The 21,291-nt window shown below is 51.3% G+C and overlaps 1 protein-coding gene across 1 annotated transcript in view; it reads left to right on the top strand.

Moving 5' to 3' along the window:
* Positions 1 to 21,291, top strand: part of LOC121832956 (uridine-cytidine kinase 2-B-like) — a 68,682-nt gene that overhangs the window by 22,602 nt on the left and 24,789 nt on the right. The window contains exon 5 of the mRNA XM_042292184.1: positions 12,318 to 12,415. Coding sequence (XP_042148118.1) covers positions 12,318 to 12,415 — 98 coding nt within the window. The remainder of the gene's footprint in view (positions 1 to 12,317; positions 12,416 to 21,291) is intronic.

The raw sequence follows: 21,291 nt of genomic DNA on the forward strand, positions 1-21,291 counted from the left end.
CGGTGGGAGACGCGTTCCAGGCACGATAGTGCTGTGGCCTCGTCACCTAGGTGGTGCGAGCGAGCGTAGTCGCAGATACGGTGGGAGAGCCATGCCTACCACATTGTATCTTAGGCAGGAAATGCACATAGTACATCTGGGCAAGTCCCAAACCACGGCTTGTGGTTTGGGCGCCGTGGGACCCGGGAAGGCAGGGAGCCAGCCTTTTGGGGGGAAAGCGTTTTATTCTGGTTCGAAGTCGTGCTTGCACCAGCTCCAGCCCACCGCGTTCCTTTTTTCTCCTCGCGCACCGTCTCCAGCCTCGGTCCTTCCGTCGTCACTTCGTCTTTTTTTCGTCGCACCAATCAGCGTACACCACGGGTAACGAAAAAATAACAATCACAAAGCCCGATAACCCGTCGGCGACGGCGCGCGCTGAATCCGCTGCCTCGTGCATGCCACATGCATGACACGCCCCCCCCCCCCCCTTTTTTTTTCTTTTCCAATAAAAAAATCACAATTTGTGTATTCCTTTACAATCGTAGCATTTAGAACAAAAGAAAACGAACTGCGCGCACATTCCCGTCCATTCGGCGTGAATGATCACTAGAAAGACTGACAAACTTCTTGAGAACATCTAAAGTACATTAACCACAAACAAAACTCCACCCGGCTACAGCCTTGACAACGCATCAGCAGGGACATTTCTCGTCTCTTTTACGTACCGGACATTCAGGTTAAATTTTTGCAACGCTAGCACCCAACGAGTCAGCCTCGCACTATTTGGTGCTGCTGACGCCAAATACTGCAAAGGGTTATGGTCGGTGCGAATTTCGACCTCCGCCCCAAATAGCCACGTTTCCAACTGACCCAAGGCCCACACAATCGCGTAAGTTTCACGTTCGATTACAGCCCACCGGGTTTGGGGATCAGTTAGTTTTTACTGAGAAACGCCACCGGGTACTCTTTCCCATCACCTGCCCTTTGGGCAAGACATGCCCCTATAGCTCTATCCGATGCGTCGGTGGACAGAGCAAAAGGCTGGCTGGCATCTGTCGCTCTCATGACTGGGACTTCCATCAGGAGACACTTTGCCTTTTGAAACGCTTGTTCCTCCTCGTCACCCCACGGTAACACGTTCAGAGTCTTGTGTCCAGTTCGCTCGGTCAACGGCAACTCCACTTCAGCATAGTTCGCAATGTAGTCTCTATAGTAGTTCATTAGCCCTAAAAAGCTCTTCAGTTCTTTCTTTGTCTTTGGCCTCTCCATGATCTGAATCGCCTTGATACGAACGGGGTCAGGAGCATGCCTCCCAGAGCCGATCTGGTGGCCGAGGTACATGACCATTCCCTGGGCAAACCTGCATTTGGACAGCTTCACCGTAAGCCCCAAGGTTTCGAGAACGCTTTTTACATGCAAAAGGTGGTCTTCCCACTTAGAAGAATATATTGCAATGTCATCGATATATGCGCCTGCATATTCTCTGTGTGGTCGCAACACTTCATTCATCACGCGCTGAAAAGTTGCCGCTGAATTTTTCAATTCATAGGGCATAACTTTCCATGCGTACTGCCCACGATTGGTTACGAATGCCGTGAACTTCTGAGACCGTTCTTCGACTGGTATTTGCCAATACCCACGGGTTAGGTCCAGTACTGTTATGTACGACGCCTTCGTGACCATCCAGATCATTTCGGTAGCATTATTCATTGGAAAGGCATCGACTTCAGTGATCGCGTTTAATTGCCTATAATCGATGCACAATCTCACACTCCCATCCTTCTTCGCTACACACACTACCGGATGAGCAAACTCTGATTCAACTGGATAGATCATACCCCATTCTAGAAGCTGTTCTATCTGCCTTTCAACCTCAGCTCTCATTTTAGAGCGCAGCTCTTAGGGGCCCGTTCCCGGCTTGAGCGGCGTCGGCGTCACCAAGGTCATCCCAAGGTCACGTGATCCCTCCCAAGGTCATTTCAAGGTCACGTGACCCCCAAGGTCACGTGACCTTGGGGGTCACGTGGGGTCACCTTGGGATCACGTGACCCCCAAGGTCACGTGACCCCTCCCAAGGTCATCTCAAGGTCACATGACCCCAAGATGACCCCACGTGACCCTTTGAAGGTCACGTGACCCCTCTGAGGTCACGTGACCCCCGAGGTCACGTGGTCTCCTCCCCAAGGTCACGTGACCCCCAAGGTCACGTGACCCCTCCCAAGGTCATCTCAAGGTCACGTGACCCCAAGGTGACCCCCACGTGACCCCCCAGGTCACGTGACCCCTCTGAGGTCACGTGGGGGTCACCTTGGGGGTCACGTGACCTTGAGGTGACCCCCATGTGACACCCAAGGTCACGTGACCCCCAGGTCACGCCTCCCCGAGGTCACGTGACCCCCCTCCCCGAAGTCACGTGACACCCCCCCCCCGAGGTCACGTGCCCCCCCCCCCCCCCCGGAGCATATTAAAGAATGAGGGGAGGAGGAGGAGGAGAAGGAGGAGGGGTCTACCCTCCCCTCAGTACCCTTCACTCCTCCTCCTCAAGAGCTGTGCTCCAATTCGGCGTTACAGGGATTTGTAAACGGCTTTCACTTTTTTTATCGGCACCCTATAAGCATATCTCTTCTTTTGTTGCGAACCTTCAACAAGTCTTATCTTGTGCAGTCCTTTTGCACACTTTCCTGGGTGCCTAGAAAAGACATGTACGAACTGCTGTACCATGCTGTACATCTCTTTTTCCTCCGCGGTTTTCTGTGATTCAGGTTCACCTGCTCCCCTCCCGTCTGTGGGGAGTTCCTCCACCGAACCGAAGTCCGGATCATCAAAGATTACACCAACAGCGTCAACGCGTGCCACATATGGCCTAAGTTTGTTGGCGTGGATCCACTTACGGCCACCGTCAGGCATCTCAACTACGTAGCTGTTCTTTCTCCTAACCTCTAGTATTTTCGCTGGTCCCAACCAAGGAAAGTTCATCTTTTTACCACTCGTGTCCCTTAGTAGCACTAGATCGCCCCTACAAAAGGCCTTCTCTTTCGCACGGCGATTGTAACGCGTGGCGTACGACCTCTGTTTGTGCTCTGCCTGTTCCTTTACTACTCGCGTCATGTCGGCCATTTGTTTTCTTAATCTAACCAGATATTTGTCCGCCGACTCAACGAGCGTGGACGGGGGCGTCCAATCACCAGTCCACGATTTTTTTAGGATGGACAGTGGACCATTCGGCGCACGTCCATACATGAGTTCAAATGGCGACATCCCCGTAGTTTCATTCGGGACTTCGCGGTAGGCCCAAAGTAGACAAGGAACTAGGCGATCCCAGCCCCGCCCATGTTCCGCTATCACTTGCCTCAACATCCGCTTCAGCGTACCATTCCATCGCTCAACTAGCCCATTGCTCTCTGGGTGTTCTGGTGTAGAGAACCTGGGTGACGACCCCAACCTACGCAGCAACTCCTGTGTGAGCTCGGCCGTGAAGTTTGTGCCCTGATCGGACGAGACTGTTTCTGGCACTCCCATTCGCGTGAATATTTCAACCAGCGCGTCACACACTGCCTTCGCCGTTAGCGATCTGATACAAACCACTTCTGGCCATCTCGTGCACACATCAACCAGACACAAGGCATATTTGTGCCCCCTCGATGACGCCGAGTCTAACGGTCCAATACAATCCATTACAACTGTCTGGAATGGAACATCTGGTCTTACTAGCGGGGTAATAGGCACACGGTCTCTGGTTCTAGGTCTTGCGTTCAACTGGCAGTAATGGCATTCTTTGCAGTATTTACTAATCTGCTCCTGCATGTTCGGCCAGTAAAATGAATTCTTAATTCGCTGTTGCGTTTTCTTTCCAGCGAAATGCCCACCAACTGGTTTGTCGTGGGCTACTTCTAACACTGTCTTCCGCCTGCTTTCCGGTAAAACTAGCTGCTTGACAATTCTGCCATTTATTTTTTCTTTGTGGAACAGCATTCCATCAACCACTTGCATTCTGTCGTGTCCCAGCGAGGGACAACGGCAGGGACGTCGTGACTGAACCACCGTCATCAGGCCAATGATGTTTATTCCGGGCGCAAGGACCCAGCTCGAGAAAGAGAGAAAGACGAAGTGGCATCTAGTGGCCGAGAATTATAGATGTGGCAAAGAAGTGGCAAAGAAAGAAGAAGTGAGAATACAACATTTTCCCCCCCCGTTAAGAAAAGAAGAGAAAGAGAAAGAGGAAAGAAGAAGACACAAAACAAATGCAACACAAATTACATAGGACTCAATGCAATATACAAAGTACGATAGACAAGAATAAATAAATGTACAATAACCACAATAGGAATCAGCACGGTTTGTACATCATAATATACACGGAGTAATTACAAGCTTTGTACAAAAATTGACACACACAAAAGATACGAAACGTTTTAAACATTAGGCATTTGTAAATCATACTATCAAAAATAAATTCCGGGCCCGGTTCTAAGAATCTATTGGATACGCGAGTGACCAATAGCAATACATAATCGCACACAGTGATACAAAACATTAACATGCCTAACATTCACACAGCATCTCCAAACCTCACAGGTTTCCGCCGCTCACGTCTAGAGCGTCTAACAGTCTCGTTTGCTGGCGCTGTTGCGGCGGTGTTAGATGCAGCCGTTGCACCTATGTTCCCCTGCACAGTCCTGTTACCGGTGGATCTTCGATCGGAAGTGTCCTGATCACCGTTAGGCTGAACCGGTGGATCCCGTGCAACAACGCCTGATGGCGTAAACTGGGCAGGAACCTGACTGTCATACGCGACAGGTGGCGATTCAGGAACCCAGTGAACTGTCAGGCCTCCTGATGGCCGATGCTGAAACGTGTTTAAGGGCGTCGACTGTTTCTCGGGTGGAAGGGCAGCGGTCAACTTGGATGCGTTCCAGACTCTTCCGTCCTCTAGGTGGAATGTCCAACGTCCAACTCGTTCCACTATTTTCAACGGCTCGCTGAACTTGGATTTATCGTAGCGCGTTTTCTTTGGAAGCCGGTAGCGAACGAATTGACCAACAACAAATGTCGGTCGTTTGGCTCCTCGTCGCTGGTCAGTGTATTTCTTGCTTGACTGTTGCCGATGGCACACTCGTTCTCGTAGACGTTTCATCTCCTTTACTGGGTTGCGAAGAAATTCCCGAGGTGACAGACCCAGGATATGGAGACGCGTCTTCGGTTTCCTTCCGTGGAGGAGGAGCGCTGGCGACAGGCCTGTTGTGGCATGTGGGGTACACCGGTACACCCCTAGGTAGTCGGTGACTGCTTCTTGTAACCGACGCTTTTCAGCGGTAGCGAGCTGAATGAAGCTCTTCAGTACTCGATTGAACCTTTCGACGAGCCCATTGGCTTGCGGATAGTACACCGACGAGTTGACGTGGTTTATGCCTCGGTCTTTTAGGAAGTCGTTAAACTGTAAGGACGTGAACTGTGGCCCGTTGTCTGACACGAGACAACCTGGATAACCTTCCCGAGCGAAGACTGATGACAGAAATGTCATCACTCGAGAGGTTGTCACGTCGTGGCAAAACTGAACCTCTGGCCATTTAGAAAAATAATCAACAAGAGTGATGGCATACCGGCATGCTGGCTCTGCTCGTTCAAATGGACCGACAATGTCGATGGCGACTTTGGCCCATGGCCGCTCCGGAAGTGGAACTGGCTGCAAGGGTGTTGGTGAAGCTCTGACAGGCTTGTCTGTCGCTTGGCACACCGGGCAGCTTCTGATCACACTTTCGGTTTGACGATCCATGGCAGGCCACCAGTAGAGGTCTCGGAGCCGACTCTTGGTCCTGACGATTCCTGGATGGCCTTCGTGAGCAATCGCAATCAGTGTATTTCTCAGTGTCGTAGGAATTACAACATTTTCTCCTCTCATCAGCATGTCATCTACGACTGAGAGTTCGTCACGAACATGAAAAAAGGGAACAATGTCGTTGGACAAAAACTTCTGCGACGGCCAGGATGAAACTACATAATCCATCACTTGACTTAGGATGACGTCATCTGTCGTGGCTTGCTGCAGCTGTTCTTTTGTCACGCAAGGAGTGACGAACAACACGATCTCCTCTTCAAATGATGTCCCACCTTCCGTGTCAGCTACTGGCAAGCGTGACAGAGCATCCGCCACACGGTTGTCAGATCCTCGCTGATACTCAACCGTGAAGTGATACATCAGCAGACGTGAGGACCATCGCGTGATGCGCAACGGACGATGTCCTGTACCGCGTGTTGACAGAAGAGCAATCAGTGCCTGGTGGTCGGTACGTAATGTAAAGTGGCGACCCCATAGGTAGTTATGCCATCGCTCACATGCCCAGAGACATGCCAGGGCTTCTTTTTCCCCAACAGAATACTTTCGTTCTGTTGGAGTGAGCGTACGAGAGGCAAAAGCAATAGTATGGACTTGTTTCCCCGCTCGTTGCTGGAGGACAGCCCCAAGCCCATATGCGGACGCATCTGTTGCGACGATTATCGGCAGGGCGGGGTCGAACATTTGAAGCACTTGACTGGACGACAAGAGAAATTTCAACCGTTTAAAACTTTCGTTGGCCTCTGGGTCCCAAATGAATGGAACGTCTTTGCGCAGGAACCGGCGAAGTGGTTCCACTTCGGTCGCAAGTCTGGGAATAAATCTGGAATAGTATTCCACCAGTCCCAGGAATGACCTGAGCTGGCTAATGTCCGTTGGCACTGGTGTCTGGTTGATGGTGTCCACTTTTTGTTTGAGAGGAGCAATTCCCTGGCTGCTAACTTGGTGACCCAAGAAAGAGAGTTCTCTGACATCAAAGACGCACTTGTCATTCAAGCGTAGCCCCGCACTGGAGATACGCTGAAGAACGGCTCGGAGGTTAGCAAGATGCTCCTCGCTGGATCTGCCAAAGACAATGATGTCGTCTATGTAGAATAGCACACCTTCACAGCCATGTAAAATTCTAGACATCATTTGTTGGAATGTGGCAGGAGCAGAGGCCAGGCCAAAACATACTCTCTTAAATCGGAACAGCCCTTCGTGTGTTACAAAGGCTGTCAGGTCTCTGCTATCTGGGTGTAGTTCTACCTGATGGTATGCAGAAGCCAGATCTAGTTTTGAGAAGTGGGTTGCACCAACCAGGGAATTAAGCAGTTCCTCTGTGTGTGGTAGAGGGAAGCTGTCAATAACGACTGCCTTGTTTGGCTCCCTGAGATCCACACACATCCTAATTTTTCCATCCTTCTTCTGGACTACGACGATTGGCGACACCCATTCAGACGCGTCAATACGTTCAATCACGTCATTTGCTTCAAGGCGCTTAAGCTCGTGTGAAACTTGCTTGCGAACCGTAAACGGAAGCCGTCGCAATTTGCATTGTACTGGTGTAACAGAGAGACGGACTTTTACCTTGTGTACATAGCCTTTGGCGTGACCAAGCTCGGAAACAAAAAGATGCTTGTAGTCAGCACTCAGTGAATTTGGAAGGCGCCCCACTGTAGGTGTTTCAGGTGTCGCTATTCCAGCAGCAACTTGTCGATCTCCGATATGAGGAGAACCACTCTTCGGAGACAGCCGTGATGCGGAACTTGGTTCCCCTACAGCAGCACGTAGACGATCCTCCCACGACGACGGCGGTTGCTGGAGTTTTTCTGGAGGGCTGTGTGCTACCCCGGCACCATCTGGTACTTCGTTGGTCAATGAATCTTGCCCCGATGAGGAATCTAGGCCTTTGACCTGAGTGTGAAGACAGCGCAACGCTGTCCCTAGGATGCGAAGATCTAAGGCTTGTATAGCATCAAGACCCAAGAGAGACGTGCCAATGTTTGTAACATAAAATAATATAAATGCCGTCTTTTCCTGGTAGGAGACATCTGCGTAAAACGCTCCCAGGACTGTTATTTTCTCGTGTGAATAGTTCAGGAGAGCCGTTGGTGGTGAGAAAAGCTCGATGGTGCTTTTCTCTTTGAGGCTCTTGAAAACCGCATCCGAAACGATGAAAACGGACGATCCGGTGTCCACGAGAAAGTTGACAGCATGATGGAAGACGATGACGTCTATGTAAATGGCCGACCGACGACCACCAGGAGTAACGTTCATTACAACTCCATAATCGTCTTCGTCGTCGTCGGAAAATATCTCTTGGATATGAACGGAGTTCTGTCGACGGTTGGAGCTCCTGCAGACTCGCGCGTAATGTCCACGCTTACCGCACCCATAGCACGTGGCATTTTTCGCTGGGCAGGCCGCGGCGATTAGACATTTGTGCAAACCACAGTTTCGGCATTCTGGCAAGGTCTCCTGGTGCGATCTAGGTGCCCGAGGTCCGGTTGTGAGCCTCTTGTACTGGACCGACTCCCGGTTATTACGTGGCACTGACACTGATAGGCCATGAGTGGACGTCCGGGAGAGACTCCGATTTGAGGCTCGACGAGACAGAGGCCTGTCGTGTTGTGGTGCATGGGAGGTAGTCAGTCGTTCCGACGTAGGCGGACGCCATGACAGCTGGCGTGAGGAAGAACGCTTTTGGTTACCTCGCTGCTGTCGATGGGAGGGTCTACGACGTTCTGCATTGACCTCGCATGCTATTGAAGGTTCGTCGGCATATGGCTGTGATCGCATCGCGCTTGCTTCTTGTGCGGCCTTCTCTAGGTGAAGAGCGACGTCGACGGCGCGCTCGAACGTTAAGGCTTTGTCGTAGAGCAGTCGTTCGCGAAGAGAAGTCGAGGATATTCCCGCTATGAGCTGCTCGCGAAGGTCTTCGTCAACGCGGGTTCCAAAATCGCATGTGGTCGCTAATTGACGTAAAGCCGCGATATACTCTTCGAGCGACTCGTTGGCTTGTTGATAGCGGCGGCGAAACCGATATCGCTCTACAATGGTGCTCGTGGTTGCAGAGAAATGGTTGGCTAAGGCTGCGACCGTTTTTACGTAGCAATCATGAGAGGGACTTTCCACAATGACAGACTGACTTGACGTCGTAGCTTCTCCAGCCGCGTTTACAGCTGGCCCCGTTGCTGGTGGAAGCGTAGCGGTAGCGGGTGGTGGAAGACGACTCACTATTACGGCATCATAGATACGTTGACCTTCATCACCCAAGTTGTGGATGAGGATGGATTGACGGCGAACGGCAGAAAACTCGGCAGCACCAGCTGCATCCATGTAGCGCTGGAACCGCTTGAACCATTCGTCCCAAGGTACCGGAGGTCGTCCAGGCGCATCCAGAAATGGCTTTGGTGGCGCGATGTTTGAAAAAGCCATCTTCGGGTCAGAGCGGATCAGCTTGCGGCAATCTGACGTCCTGGTCCGATCTAGCAGGAGGCTGCGTCAACGTTCTCGGAGCGAGGCCTATGTCCGAACGCTGCGGTAAGGCCTAACTGCGCTGAGTCCAGAATTGAGCTGCGGCAGGATCGCAGATCGGCGGACCAAGGTAGGCGAGGACGCGCAGTCCCCCGACGAACTTGGAGGCTAGCAGGGACCGCCAAGCATCCTCGTCGCCAAAAGGATGTCGTGTCCCAGCGAGGGACAACGGCAGGGACGTCGTGACCGAACCACCGTCATCAGGCCAATGATGTTTATTCCGGGCGCAAGGACCCAGCTCGAGAAAGAGAGAAAGACGAAGTGGCATCTAGTGGCCGAGAATTATAGATGTGGCAAAGAAGTGGCAATGAAAGAAGAAGTGAGAATACAACACATTCCATGAGTCCCTTTTTTTGCCTGTAGCCACAAGGGCTTCAGCGACTCGTCGTTCTTCTGCTCTGTTCGAAACTGAAGGCAACCTTCAGATTCTATTTCGTTTACGTCACTTCGCTCGTCCACAGACTCTACAATCCCGTTTTCACCCTCCGACTGTGTGCTCGCCACGCATGCCTCTATCACCAGCCCTTCCTTCAATACTGCAGCGTCACAGGGAAGATCCACCTGATCTACCAAGGGCACTTTCTGTTCTACTTCTCTTAAAGCTACTAAATCCTCAGGTGTGAGTAGCGCGTCAACTTCTCCGGCAAGCTGCTCGGTTACAGCACAGAGCAGTAAAGTATCCACTCCAGTATCAAACGCCCTGCTACCAAGACGGGACATACATGAGGCCGGCCTCCACCTCGTGGCCGAAAGCGCCCTTCAACCGAACCTTTCCTTTTTGATTCTCGTCCAAAATGGTGGCCATCGACCTTCGAACCACTGTAATGTCTGCCCCCGAATTAACCCTAGCATTCAAGCGCTTGTCTCCTGAGCGGAGTTGCACAAATCGTTCTTCGTCAAGCACTTCGTGTTGTTCAGTCAGCGATACTAGTTTATCATGTACCTTGATTGATTGCTCGGCGTGTTCACAGTCTAAAGGTCTTTTTACTCGTGCCGTTAGCTTAGGATTGGTCTCAGGGCAATTTCTTGCCAGATGACCCTGTTTCCCACAAGCGAAACAGCGTCGAGTGTCGCCGACATACTCAGTATGACCTCTCTCTTTCGGAGGCGTCATAGACTCGCTCTGACTAGAGTCACCAGTAGTGTCTGTCTTGTGATAGGGTTTTGGGACCCTCTGTGCATTACCCTCCTGATGGCATTCAGCGAGCTTAGATATCGCCTCGGGACGCAGCCACTCCCCCGTTTCGTTCAAGGCAACATATGCTTTTATTTCATTAGGGAGGGACTCCTTCAACCTATCCGCGACAACTAGTTGCAACAAGTCATCGTAAGTATCCACTTTTCTACTGTTCACATAATAACTGAAGTAGCTATTAAGTCGGCCGGCGAACTGGCTCCAGGACTCTTCCCGCAATTTGCCTGCCGTGGTGAATAGTCGTTTGTATTCGTTTGGAGATAATCTTAGCTCACGTAAAATTCGTTCTTTTAGCTGAGCGTAAGATGGCAGTTCCTTCATGCCACTGCACATGATCGCTGACCTGACCCTGTCAGCTGTATACGGCATTATCAGAACAGTTTTTATCTCGTCAGGGACCTGAAAGGATCGAAATATGACTTCTACCGCCTCAAACCAGCCAGGCACCAAGGTTTTGTCCCCGGGCATCCGGCTGAGCACATTAGTCAAGAGTGCAGCATAGTGGGCTACCCCAGATTCTGGTTGTAATCCCAGCCCCCCATTTGCACCACCACCATTTTCCTTCTGCAATTTTTGGAGCTCAATTTGTGCCCGTATTTGTTCGAGCTTTATTTTTTCAATTTCCAACCGAGTGTTCATCACTTCAGAATCAGTTCTCCCCTCATCCTCTGATGCGTCATCAGGCTCCTTAAGTTTATCAGGCATTTTACCCTCCCCTTTGCCCGACTCATAGTTCTTCGCCATGGCTCGAGTGATCATTCAACCCAAATAGACAAGCATATGCGCTCACCAATTCAGGTTGACCAGCTCTTCGTCGTCGATGGGCAGTCAGAAATGCCTAACAGGAATGTCTCAGGGTCCGTGCACCACTGAAATCCGGATTCTACCGCTTGCAGGCAGTAGTTCCTGTCCCTCTCGAAGACTGGAAGTCTTGTTTTCCGCCGTTGGTTCTTGCGCTGAGGCTGCGTCATGCAGCGTTCGTCCCACTGGTCACGCCAAGCGCTCGCCTGGCGTCCGGTTGCATGGCCGCCGAAAAGCCGAGTTTGCTTGCTGTCAGCACCGTTCGTGCTGTGCTCCGGAATCGCCGCTCCGTCGCATAGGGTAGACGAAAAGCCTGGCTTGCTTGAACTGGCAACGTCCGTGTAGTATGCCGGACCCACCGCTCCGTCGGTTGTGGCAGGCAAAGATCCGGGCTTACTTGAACTCGGCGACGTCTGTGCGGTGTTGGAGCTGGCCGCTCATCCCAAGGTTCCGTAGCTGAACTCCCGCTGTCGGCTGCGCCAGTCACGGCTTGTGGTTTGGGCGCCGTGGGACCCGGGAAGGCAGGGAGCCAGCCTTTTGGGGGGAAAGCGTTTTATTCCGGTTCGAAGTCGTGCTTGCACCAGCTCCAGCCCACCGCGTTCCTTTTTTCTCCTCGCGTACCGTCCCCAGCCTCGGTCCTTCCGTCGTCACTTCGTCTTTTTTTCGTCGCACCAATCAGCGCACACCACGGGTAACAAAAATATAACAATCACAAAGCCCGATAACCCGTCGGCGACGGCGCGCGCTGAATCCGCTGCCTTGTGCATGCCACATGCATGACACACAGGTGGAATGGAATGCCAAACACAGCGGTGGGAGACGCGTTCCAGGCACGGTAGTGCTGTGGTCTCATCACCTAGGTGGTGCGAGCGAGCGTAGTCGCAGATACGGTGGGAGAGCCATGCCTACCACATTGTGTCTTCTTTTTCATGGATGGGAGTGCACCTCAAGAAGCGTTGACCGCAAATGTTTCTTTCTTTCTTCTCGCAGTGCTCAGGGACGTGAAGGAGCGAGGGAGAGATTTGGAAAAGATCCTTCACCAGTACACCACGTTTGTGAAGCCTTCTTTCGAAGAGTTCTGCCTACCGGTGAGTTGGTCACAGGCACGCTTCAGTAGCTTCCATTCGTGGCTGGAGGTGCATGCTTCCTGCCAACGGCTGTATGTGCCCAAGGAGGAAAGCCAGAATCCACTGTTTATTTTTGCTGCAATGAAATTTTACACTACATAGCTCGCACTGACGTTGCATCAGCACCCATTGTGCTGGCTTTGCTACTGATTCTGTACCTCCAGCAGCATACACTTTGCACCACTTGTGGTGCAAAATGTATGCTCCCCTAAGCCCTGGGGCTTAGTGGAAGAAGAAGGAAAAGTTACTCAGCTAACACGGATGGCTGTGCTTTCTTTCCTTACCGGCTACGAATACTGCATGGTGGCAGCAGAGTTAACAATATTCATTCATTAACTTACCCTCCGAGCATCTCCAGAGTGCATAGACACCGACCGAAGTACACCACCGAAGTCCAAGCGTATTAGTCAAGCAAGCCCAAATATACAGGAAACCACCGGCAACTGCTTCACACAATATGGCTACCTCTGTGTTCGCTTGTCAACTGCCGGAAACTTTCGACTTCACAAAAACCGTAGACTGGCCTCGATTGATATAGTGCTTCGAGCGATTCTGAACCTTAAGTGGACTTCACAACAAGCCCGCAACAGAGAAAGTTAACACCTTGATATATTGCATGGGCAAAAAGGCAGGAGACATTCTGCTCACAGTTAGGATTACTGACGAACATTCACTACAATACGACACCATCAAGAAGGCTTTCGAACACCATTTCATTGTGTGGTGCAATATCATCTATGACCGAAGCAAATTCCATACGAGAAAACGAGAAGAACACGAGCCCGCTGAAAACTTCATCACCGATCTGAATGCTCTTGCGAAATACTGCAACTTCAAAGCACTCCACGACGAGATCATACGTTACCGCATCGTCGTAGGAGTCCAGGATAGAAAACTATCCGAGAAAATGCAACTTAATGCAAAACTAAGCTTAGAGTCAGCAACTATGAAGGCGCACCATTTGGAAACAGTCAAAAGCCAGCAAGACGCTTTACGTGGAATTGACAACGGCAACAGAGTTCAATCGTTCAAGTCACCAGCCCCTTCCAGAGAGACACCCAAAAGGAAAACACACAACAGTTATGCTACTGCTGCGGCAGGGAGAAGCACTCCAAAGATAACTGTTCAGTGCGAAATGCCAAGTGCAACAAATGTCAGAAGCCTGATCACTTCACAAGCGTTTAACGGAGCAGCACTCACGTCTGAGAGGTAGCCACATACGCACCAGAGGAGCCATGTTTCTTGAGAGTTCTTCAAGCCATAGGAGCACAATCTTGGGATGTGACTGTGGAAGTCAACAATACGCCGGTTATTTTTAAAATCAACGCAGGAGTCGACGTCACAGCTGTTCCCGAGAGATTGCACAAAACATCTCTCGGCCATGTGGCCCTGATGACGCCTACACCGGCCTCGAGGGGGCCCAGTAAGGAAAGACTAACTGTCCTCGGAGTGCTAAAAGCACAAATCCAATATTGTGACAAGGTTAGGACAACAGACATCTACGTGATTCCTGAGTTGCAGATTCCATTACTCTCCAGAGCAGACAGCGAGATCCCGTGTGTTGTCAAGAAAATGAACGAGGCACTCGTATGTCAGCTTACGACAGTGGACCCCAGGACCGAGTTTCCAGCTCTCTTTCATGGCCATAGTCACGTGAGGATGCCTTACACGATAAAACTACGTCCGGATTCAGTACCTTTTTTTATTGCATCTCCCAGAAGAACCTCACTTCCCCTTATGGACAAGATCAAAGACGAAATCTCCAACATGGTCAGACTAGAAGTAATTGAAGCCGTTGAAGAGCCAACAGACTGGTGCTCTGCCATGGGATAGTACAAAAGCCATATGGGAAGTGCAGGATTTGCATGGACTACATGGAACTGAACGAGCATGTAGAACGCGAACTGCATCCCCTCCCAGTCACCGAACATGTACTGGGACAACTAAGTGTAGCAAAACATTTTTCAAAAATGGACGCCAATTCAGGTTTCTGCCAATAGACCATTTGCAGTCTCTCCCAAGCGCCCCGGCGCGCGCGCGAGGAATCTTGGGATCGGTGTTCTGTCGGCCCCCGTCGTCTGGCTGCTCTCCGTTGGAATCGCATCACCTCGCCCTAGACATACTTTTCATCTTCGTTGTTTATACTTAATAATCCTCTTTTTTATCTACTCCAGTGTATTTTTCTTGTTCATAAGTGTATCTATTTCGTTCAGCGCTTTGTATTTCTTCTGTATATTACGTGTTTTTGTGCATATTCCATCGTTTTCGACGCGGCCGTCGACGGACACCACGCCGCTTCGTTCGCCGCTCCCGGGGTGAGTACTGACTGTTGCCGTTACGCTCTATCCCGCTCCTAGGCCGTTCATTTAACTCGTGTGCGGTCGCGAGAGAGCAGTTTCGAACATCACTACAAATGTCACCGCTGTAAGCAGAGAAATAAAGTAGTCATCACGAAGCGAAGGCCGACATGCCTTCGCTTCGTGATGCGCTCGCCCTGTGAAATGTGAGCGTGGGATATCGAGTACTGCTTGCGTGCTCAACATTCGGGACGGTGCTTTGTCGTTGCGATCTTTTTGCCCTTCGGACGCTTGCGAAGCTGTACCAGCGGTCGGCGTGCCTCGGCAGCGCTCGTCAACAACCGTCCGCGCAGCATCACATCCTTCGCGTTCGGTTCTTCGTCGCGGCGGGAGAAGGGGTTCTGACTGCGTTTTATGCATAGTATGGGGGAGATTCCATTGTTTATCGAAATTACAGTTCAGCTAGCGCGCTCACTGTGGTGAGGCAAGATTGCCCCTGCGAACCGCGCTAACACAGCGTCCCGCGAGTGCATATCTTTATTGATCATCCCGTTTTCACGCAAGCGCGTGCATATGAAATGCTAGACACTTTTTAGTGGCTCTGCGAACTGCTTCTTTTGGACGAACACTGACGCATTGAAAGCTGGAGTGTCTTTGCCACTCCTGTACAACACTTCACGGTCGTGCCAGCAGCTTTATGCTGCTGGCACGAAACGGATTATGGTCAAAACGCGTTCTTCGTATTCAGAGCTGCACTATATCATGGACACTGACAGGGCAGCAGCAACAAGCAGCTCAGTGACACTGGAGATGCTTGTCCCCAATGCCAGTGCGTGGCTTGCTTTCAGAATGCTCCTTCGACTGTGTAATGTTCGAAAGTGCACAAGAAGTTGTAGATTACAAAAGCTGGCATGTTTGCCTAATAGCAAACGCTCTTTTTTTAGCACAAAGTTTACAGCAGGCTTTTTTTGAGGGGTTGTTACCCTAGATGAACTCTTACTTCGCAAGTTTAGGTTAATTCTGTCAAAACAACACCAAACCCATTAAAAAACTGTGTTGGTCAAATTTCCGTCCTCCTTTTAAAACGCTGACTGAGCTGCCTTTTTTTCAGGGAAGGCTATGGCGACACGGGATGTACCAGAGCCGCAAGAGCTACCACTTCCAGCAGGACCTTGGACCAAGCAGCTGAAGGACTTTCCTTCCGCATTCTCGGAAAGCCACATCCAAGGGCATGGCCAAGCAGCTGGAGCACAGAAGCACACAAGTTCTGGCTACAAAATGTTCAAGGCCCACAAAGTGCAGAACATCTTCCTCCACACCACAAGTGCATCAGAGACAATTGTCAAGGCTAACGTGGAGGCTTCCATGACCCTTACGAAGCGATACGCAGTGCATGCTGTGCTCTGCCAAGATGGGCAGGTCAGCAAGGCTTCCTGTTCCTGCAAGGCTGGACAAGGCGGTGTGTGCAAGCATGTGGCAGCACTGCTTTGGCACATGCTAGACCTGATAAGGGAGGGAAGGTCCTACATCCCGGATGCTCTGGCCTGCACTGAGGGAGCAAGGCAGTGGGGCCCATCTTCAAAGAGAGGTGCAAGTACGGTGTCGTTCAACGAACTAGAATTCGTCAAGCACGACTCTAGCAACAAGGCGAAGAGTGCGAGAAAAACCACGGAAGTGCATGTGGACGTGGCGCAGGCAACCGTCAAGAGGCTGCATACAGATTTCATTGAGAAGGGAATATTCCCAATGTTTGCGGACGTGATGGAAGAAGCTGCCTTCACACCCTTGCCAAGGAAGGTTCAGGAGCACTCGAACACGGATGATGGGGCCTCTGCAGCACGGATCAGCTTGCCCATAAAAGAGTGCTGGAATCACCAGATGCCACCAAGCGATCCATGCACCCTGACTCTTACACAAGCTCAGCACCTGGAGGAACAGACACGTGGCCAAAGCAGAAGTATGCTGTGGCACACGGAACGTGAGAAAAGGATCACGGCATCACAGTTCGGAGACATCGTCAAACGACAAGCACCCGTGAACGAAAAGTTTCTCAGGACGATTTTCTCGGGCGGACATGGCACGACACGTCACATGAGGGCGGGACTTCAGAATGAGGCGGCTGCTCTGAAGCGCTACAAGGCCAAGCAAAAGGTCCAAGTCTTCAGTGTTGGCCTTTGCATCAACCCTGGCCTTCCCATGCTGGGGGCATCACCAGACGGGCTGGTCTGGGACGAAGATATACAGGAGTACGGACTAGTCGAAGTGAAGACCGTGTCACGGGCGATAGATGCGAACCTGACGACCTTCGAGGAGGTGATGAGCAGAGGGTTTGTGGAGTTTATCCATGCGGACAAGAGTGTCGACAAAAAGCACAAGCACTACTACCAGGTGACAGGACAACTTGCGCTCACAGGACTGGAGTGGTGTGACCTTGTTGTTGACTGGGCGAAAGACTGCTGGGTCACACGGGTGCCCTTTGATGAGGCACTCTGGGTGAACGTTATGGTGCCACGCCTGACAGACTTTTTTTTTAAATATCGGAAAGACTGAGTGTTGATCATAAAATTGTAGTGTCTGTTGTGGGCGGTTCTAGTGCCAAGTTTGGACACTTTTGGTAATCGGGTTGCAAACACTGCCCGCGTGGGTGGGCGGCTCCGTACGTCAGCCTGCTGGTTTCGACTTCGACAACACCGGTTCTTGGCCTACCCGGTTTACGCAACTCGAGGAGTACGCTTATGCCTCCGTACTTCGCCAAGCACCACCGGACATTCAGGTGCGGACACTTCTCTACTGCATGGGCCCCGAGGCTCGGGTCCTTCTCGACATGTTCGGCTTGAACGCCGCCTCCCTGAACAACTACAACACGGTGGTCAAGCGCTTCTCGGAACACTTCCTGTACCCCGTCAACGAGGTGTAAGAGTCCTCGAGGTTCCACGAGCGGGTTCAGCAGCCGGGAGAGAGCGTCGACAGTTACTACGCCGAGCTCTGCAAGCTTGTCAAGTGGTGCAACTACCCGTCCCCCAAAGTCGAAGAACGCCTGGTTCGCGACCGGTTCGTTGTTGGTCTTTGCGACGAACGCCTGTCCGGCCAGCTCTGCTGGAAAGCCAAGCTCAGCCTCAAGGACGCGTGGACGCAGGTGAGGCAGATCGAAGACGCCGAAAAAGAAAAAAACTGCTCGCGGGAGTCGAGAGTGTCCAGGTCACCGTCAACGTTGACGCCACCAAGTCTTGTCATGGTCCGACGCACCAACGCAAGACAACAAAACGGTCAGACGACGCATCAGCAGTGTCTTCACTTGGCGATAACGACCCAGGTTCCTGCAGCTACTGCAGTCGGGCCCCCCACACACGCTCAGACTGTCCTGCTCGGCAGTCTCTGTGCAATTATTGCAAGAAGAAGGGCCACTTCGCGGACGTCTGTTGCGCTCGGAAACGAAAGCAGAGCAAGGTGGCGTTCCTTACCGCTCCACGCAATCCTCGAGACTGAGAAGGCCAAGGCCAAGTACGTTGAGGTCAATGTCGACAACTACACGGCGATATTCAAGGTAGATTCCGGCGCGGAGGCGTCTGCTGTTTCGGAAGCCTTCCCGAACTTACCTCATCATCTGGACAAGGTCGACGACCTGCTGACAGCACCAGGAGACCAGTCGCTAAAAGTCATTGGGTACTTCATGGCTACCCTCCTGTGGCGAGGCAAGACCGGTCATCAGCGTCTGTACGTGATCAAGTCCCTCTCTATGCCCCTGCTCGGGTTCCCAGCCATCCAGGCTCTGGGTGTGGTAAAGTTCTTGGACGACATGAAAGTGCCGGCACCGCAGGGACTTTTCAGAGGTCTCGGCACGCTCAAGGAGGAGTACAAGATTCGGCTACGCCCGGATGCGGTTCCGTTTTCACTTAGTGTTCCATGCCGCATACCGATACCCCTGCGCGAGGTGGTGCAAACAGAACTGGCCAAACTGGAGCAAGACGGAGCCATTCGGCGTGTCACCAACCCCACACCTCGGGACGCTGGACTGTTCATGGTTCCAAAGTCGTCGGGAGGTTACCGTGTCTGTATCGACTTTACAAAATTAAATCAAGTTGTCCCGAGAGAACGTCATGTGCTCCCCACCGTCGATCAAGTCCTGGGACTTCTGGGCGATGCGGCAGTCTTCTCGAAGCTCAAAGTTACCTCAAGCTTCCATCAGGTCAAGCTTTCCAAGGACTCTCAAGAGCTTACGATGTTCATTACGCCGTATGGGCGTTATTGCTTTTGCCGACTCCCATTTGGCATCATGTCGGCCCCTGAGTTTTTCCAGCGACAGGTGGCGTGGATCTTGGAAGTCCTAGACGGATTGGTCAACATGGTCGACGACATCCTAGTCTTCGGCAGAACGAAAAAGGAACATGACCAACGCCTGCGGCAGGTGCTGTTGTGTCTCTCCGAGGCCGGCGTCACCCCTAGCTTCCGTCGACGGTTCGGCCTCAGGTGGACCTGTCTACTCGCGTCATCGTGATGTGCCTCGTCCAGCATCACCACCACGTGTTCGTGGTGATGGTACGGGCCGACACTACTCAACCCATTCTGGAAGACAAGTGGTCGCTCCCAAGAGACTCAATCTGTAAAACTTTGTTTTTTTTCACAGCCAAGGTGTCCGATACTCTCCTTGAACATTCTAAAGGGGGGATTTTGCGGGCGGTGCTAGTGCCAAGTTTGGACACTTTCGGTAATCGGGTTGCAAACACTGTGCCCACGTCTTGTGTAAAAAGCCATTGCCTCGTGTGATAAAGGTGCCTTTTGGTTCCTAGCTCTGGACGCTCAGTTGGTTGCTTGCCGTCGCTGGTGGGCTGTGCAGTTTCACCGCCGGCCACAGCCCGGCACGGCAGTGTCACAAAGGAATCAACCTCATTTTTAATGCCAAAGACTTGGAGAACATATAATAAACCAACTTTTGTGAACTGAAAGTGGCTGTCATGACAAGTAGTTGGAATGCCTCAGACTGCTCATGTCGGCACAAGAATTTGTTGCAAACTGTAGCGCGTACCTCTGTCCGATATAGTAGTCGCAATATTTGTGTACTGAAAATAGAGTTTGTGCACTGTGCATGCTAAATTTCATACACTTTTCCATTGTTTACAAACCCACGCCCCAGCGTGTAATCTTCACAGCCTAGCATGCGCGTGGTCGTCAGTTGTGAAACCGTCCAAAGCACGCGCCATACACACAAACACTAAAGATGGTATGGGAGCGTGTGACACCTAAAGAGGGCATGATCCTCTTCTGCATTATGCGCGAAAGTTCCAACAACGACCATGTGCTGTGGCTACCAACGCCGCTTCCGGCGGCCCACCTGGGAGCAAAATTGGTTTACGGTAGTGTCGTTACTGATTTCAGCGCTATTGATGGTGAAATTTTGGTTGCACGTCAAGGTCCCCACATGTTCTTCCTCTGGGGTGACAGACATCTTCCTTTGGTTTAATCTGTAAACCCTCTAATCTTCATTTGCTGGGGCATATTGACGGAGAATTTTAGTAATTCGCACAATTTACAATGCAACAGCTTGTTTTCAACATCTTGAATTTTTGCCTGTGGCACACGCAATGGCATCTCAGTTAAAGCCCCTTCATGTTTTAAAAGTAGCGCAAAGTGCGTCGATGCACGAGGCACGTGCAACATGCAGCCCTTGGGAAGATCATGGCGACACAGCGCAGCACTGAGCTAGATTTCAGACGCCATGTCCTTCCCAGAAGTGGCACACGGTACGTGTCTCGAGAATTTCCACAACAATGAATGGCGCCACTTTTCCCAGGATAGAGGGGCTTTAATCTCAGTCTGCCTGTTGCCCCACCAAACAGTTCTGCTAGGAGTCGACTGTGGCCCCACCATTACGTCTATTTTTCTTTATTAACCACTACATTTCCGCCCTTTTTAGAGGATATGTGTGTATTAAAATAAAACATCCAAAAGTATTGAAATTAATTTAATCAGTCCTAGTTAAAAATTAAGAATAATCAAATGCTCGCTACTCTGTCGTGTAGTGTGCAACCAATCTAAAATTAAAACCTGGCAAGTTTGGACAACATTTTATTGCGTTGAGTACTTCTGACAGGAATCCTAACGTCCTTGATTTCTTTCATCATGACCATCTACCTTTGCTTTGAAACATTTATTTAACGACCAAAGAAGTGGCCACCATATCTGCCCTGCTGTTTGGGCATAAAAAGAGGAAAAGCTTTTAATCTTCTCGGGAGCTTCCAGGGCGAATGAGACAAGTGGCAGCGATCAGGGACTCCTGGGGCTTCAGTAGTCTGGAGTCACCTGGTTGATCTCGGCGAGTATGGTTTCCTTGAGTGCCGTAGGGAGGTTCTGAAGTTGCCCGACTGTGACGTTGTTGGGGGCCAGGTGCACTGCGAGTGGAGGGTGAACGGGCAATCCATCCCAAGAGCTTGGTGACAGGGTGAACACAAGTGTAGCATCCAGAGTCATGTTGCGCTGGTTGCGGAAAAAAGACGTCCGAGGCCCGTTCAGCTAGCTCCTCGGGAGAGACACCTTTGCGAAGGG

The sequence above is a fragment of the Ixodes scapularis genome, unplaced genomic scaffold (assembly GCF_016920785.2).
Source record: "Ixodes scapularis isolate PalLabHiFi unplaced genomic scaffold, ASM1692078v2 PGA_scaffold32__2_contigs__length_656809, whole genome shotgun sequence".
Classification (NCBI taxonomy): domain Eukaryota; kingdom Metazoa; phylum Arthropoda; class Arachnida; order Ixodida; family Ixodidae; genus Ixodes; species Ixodes scapularis.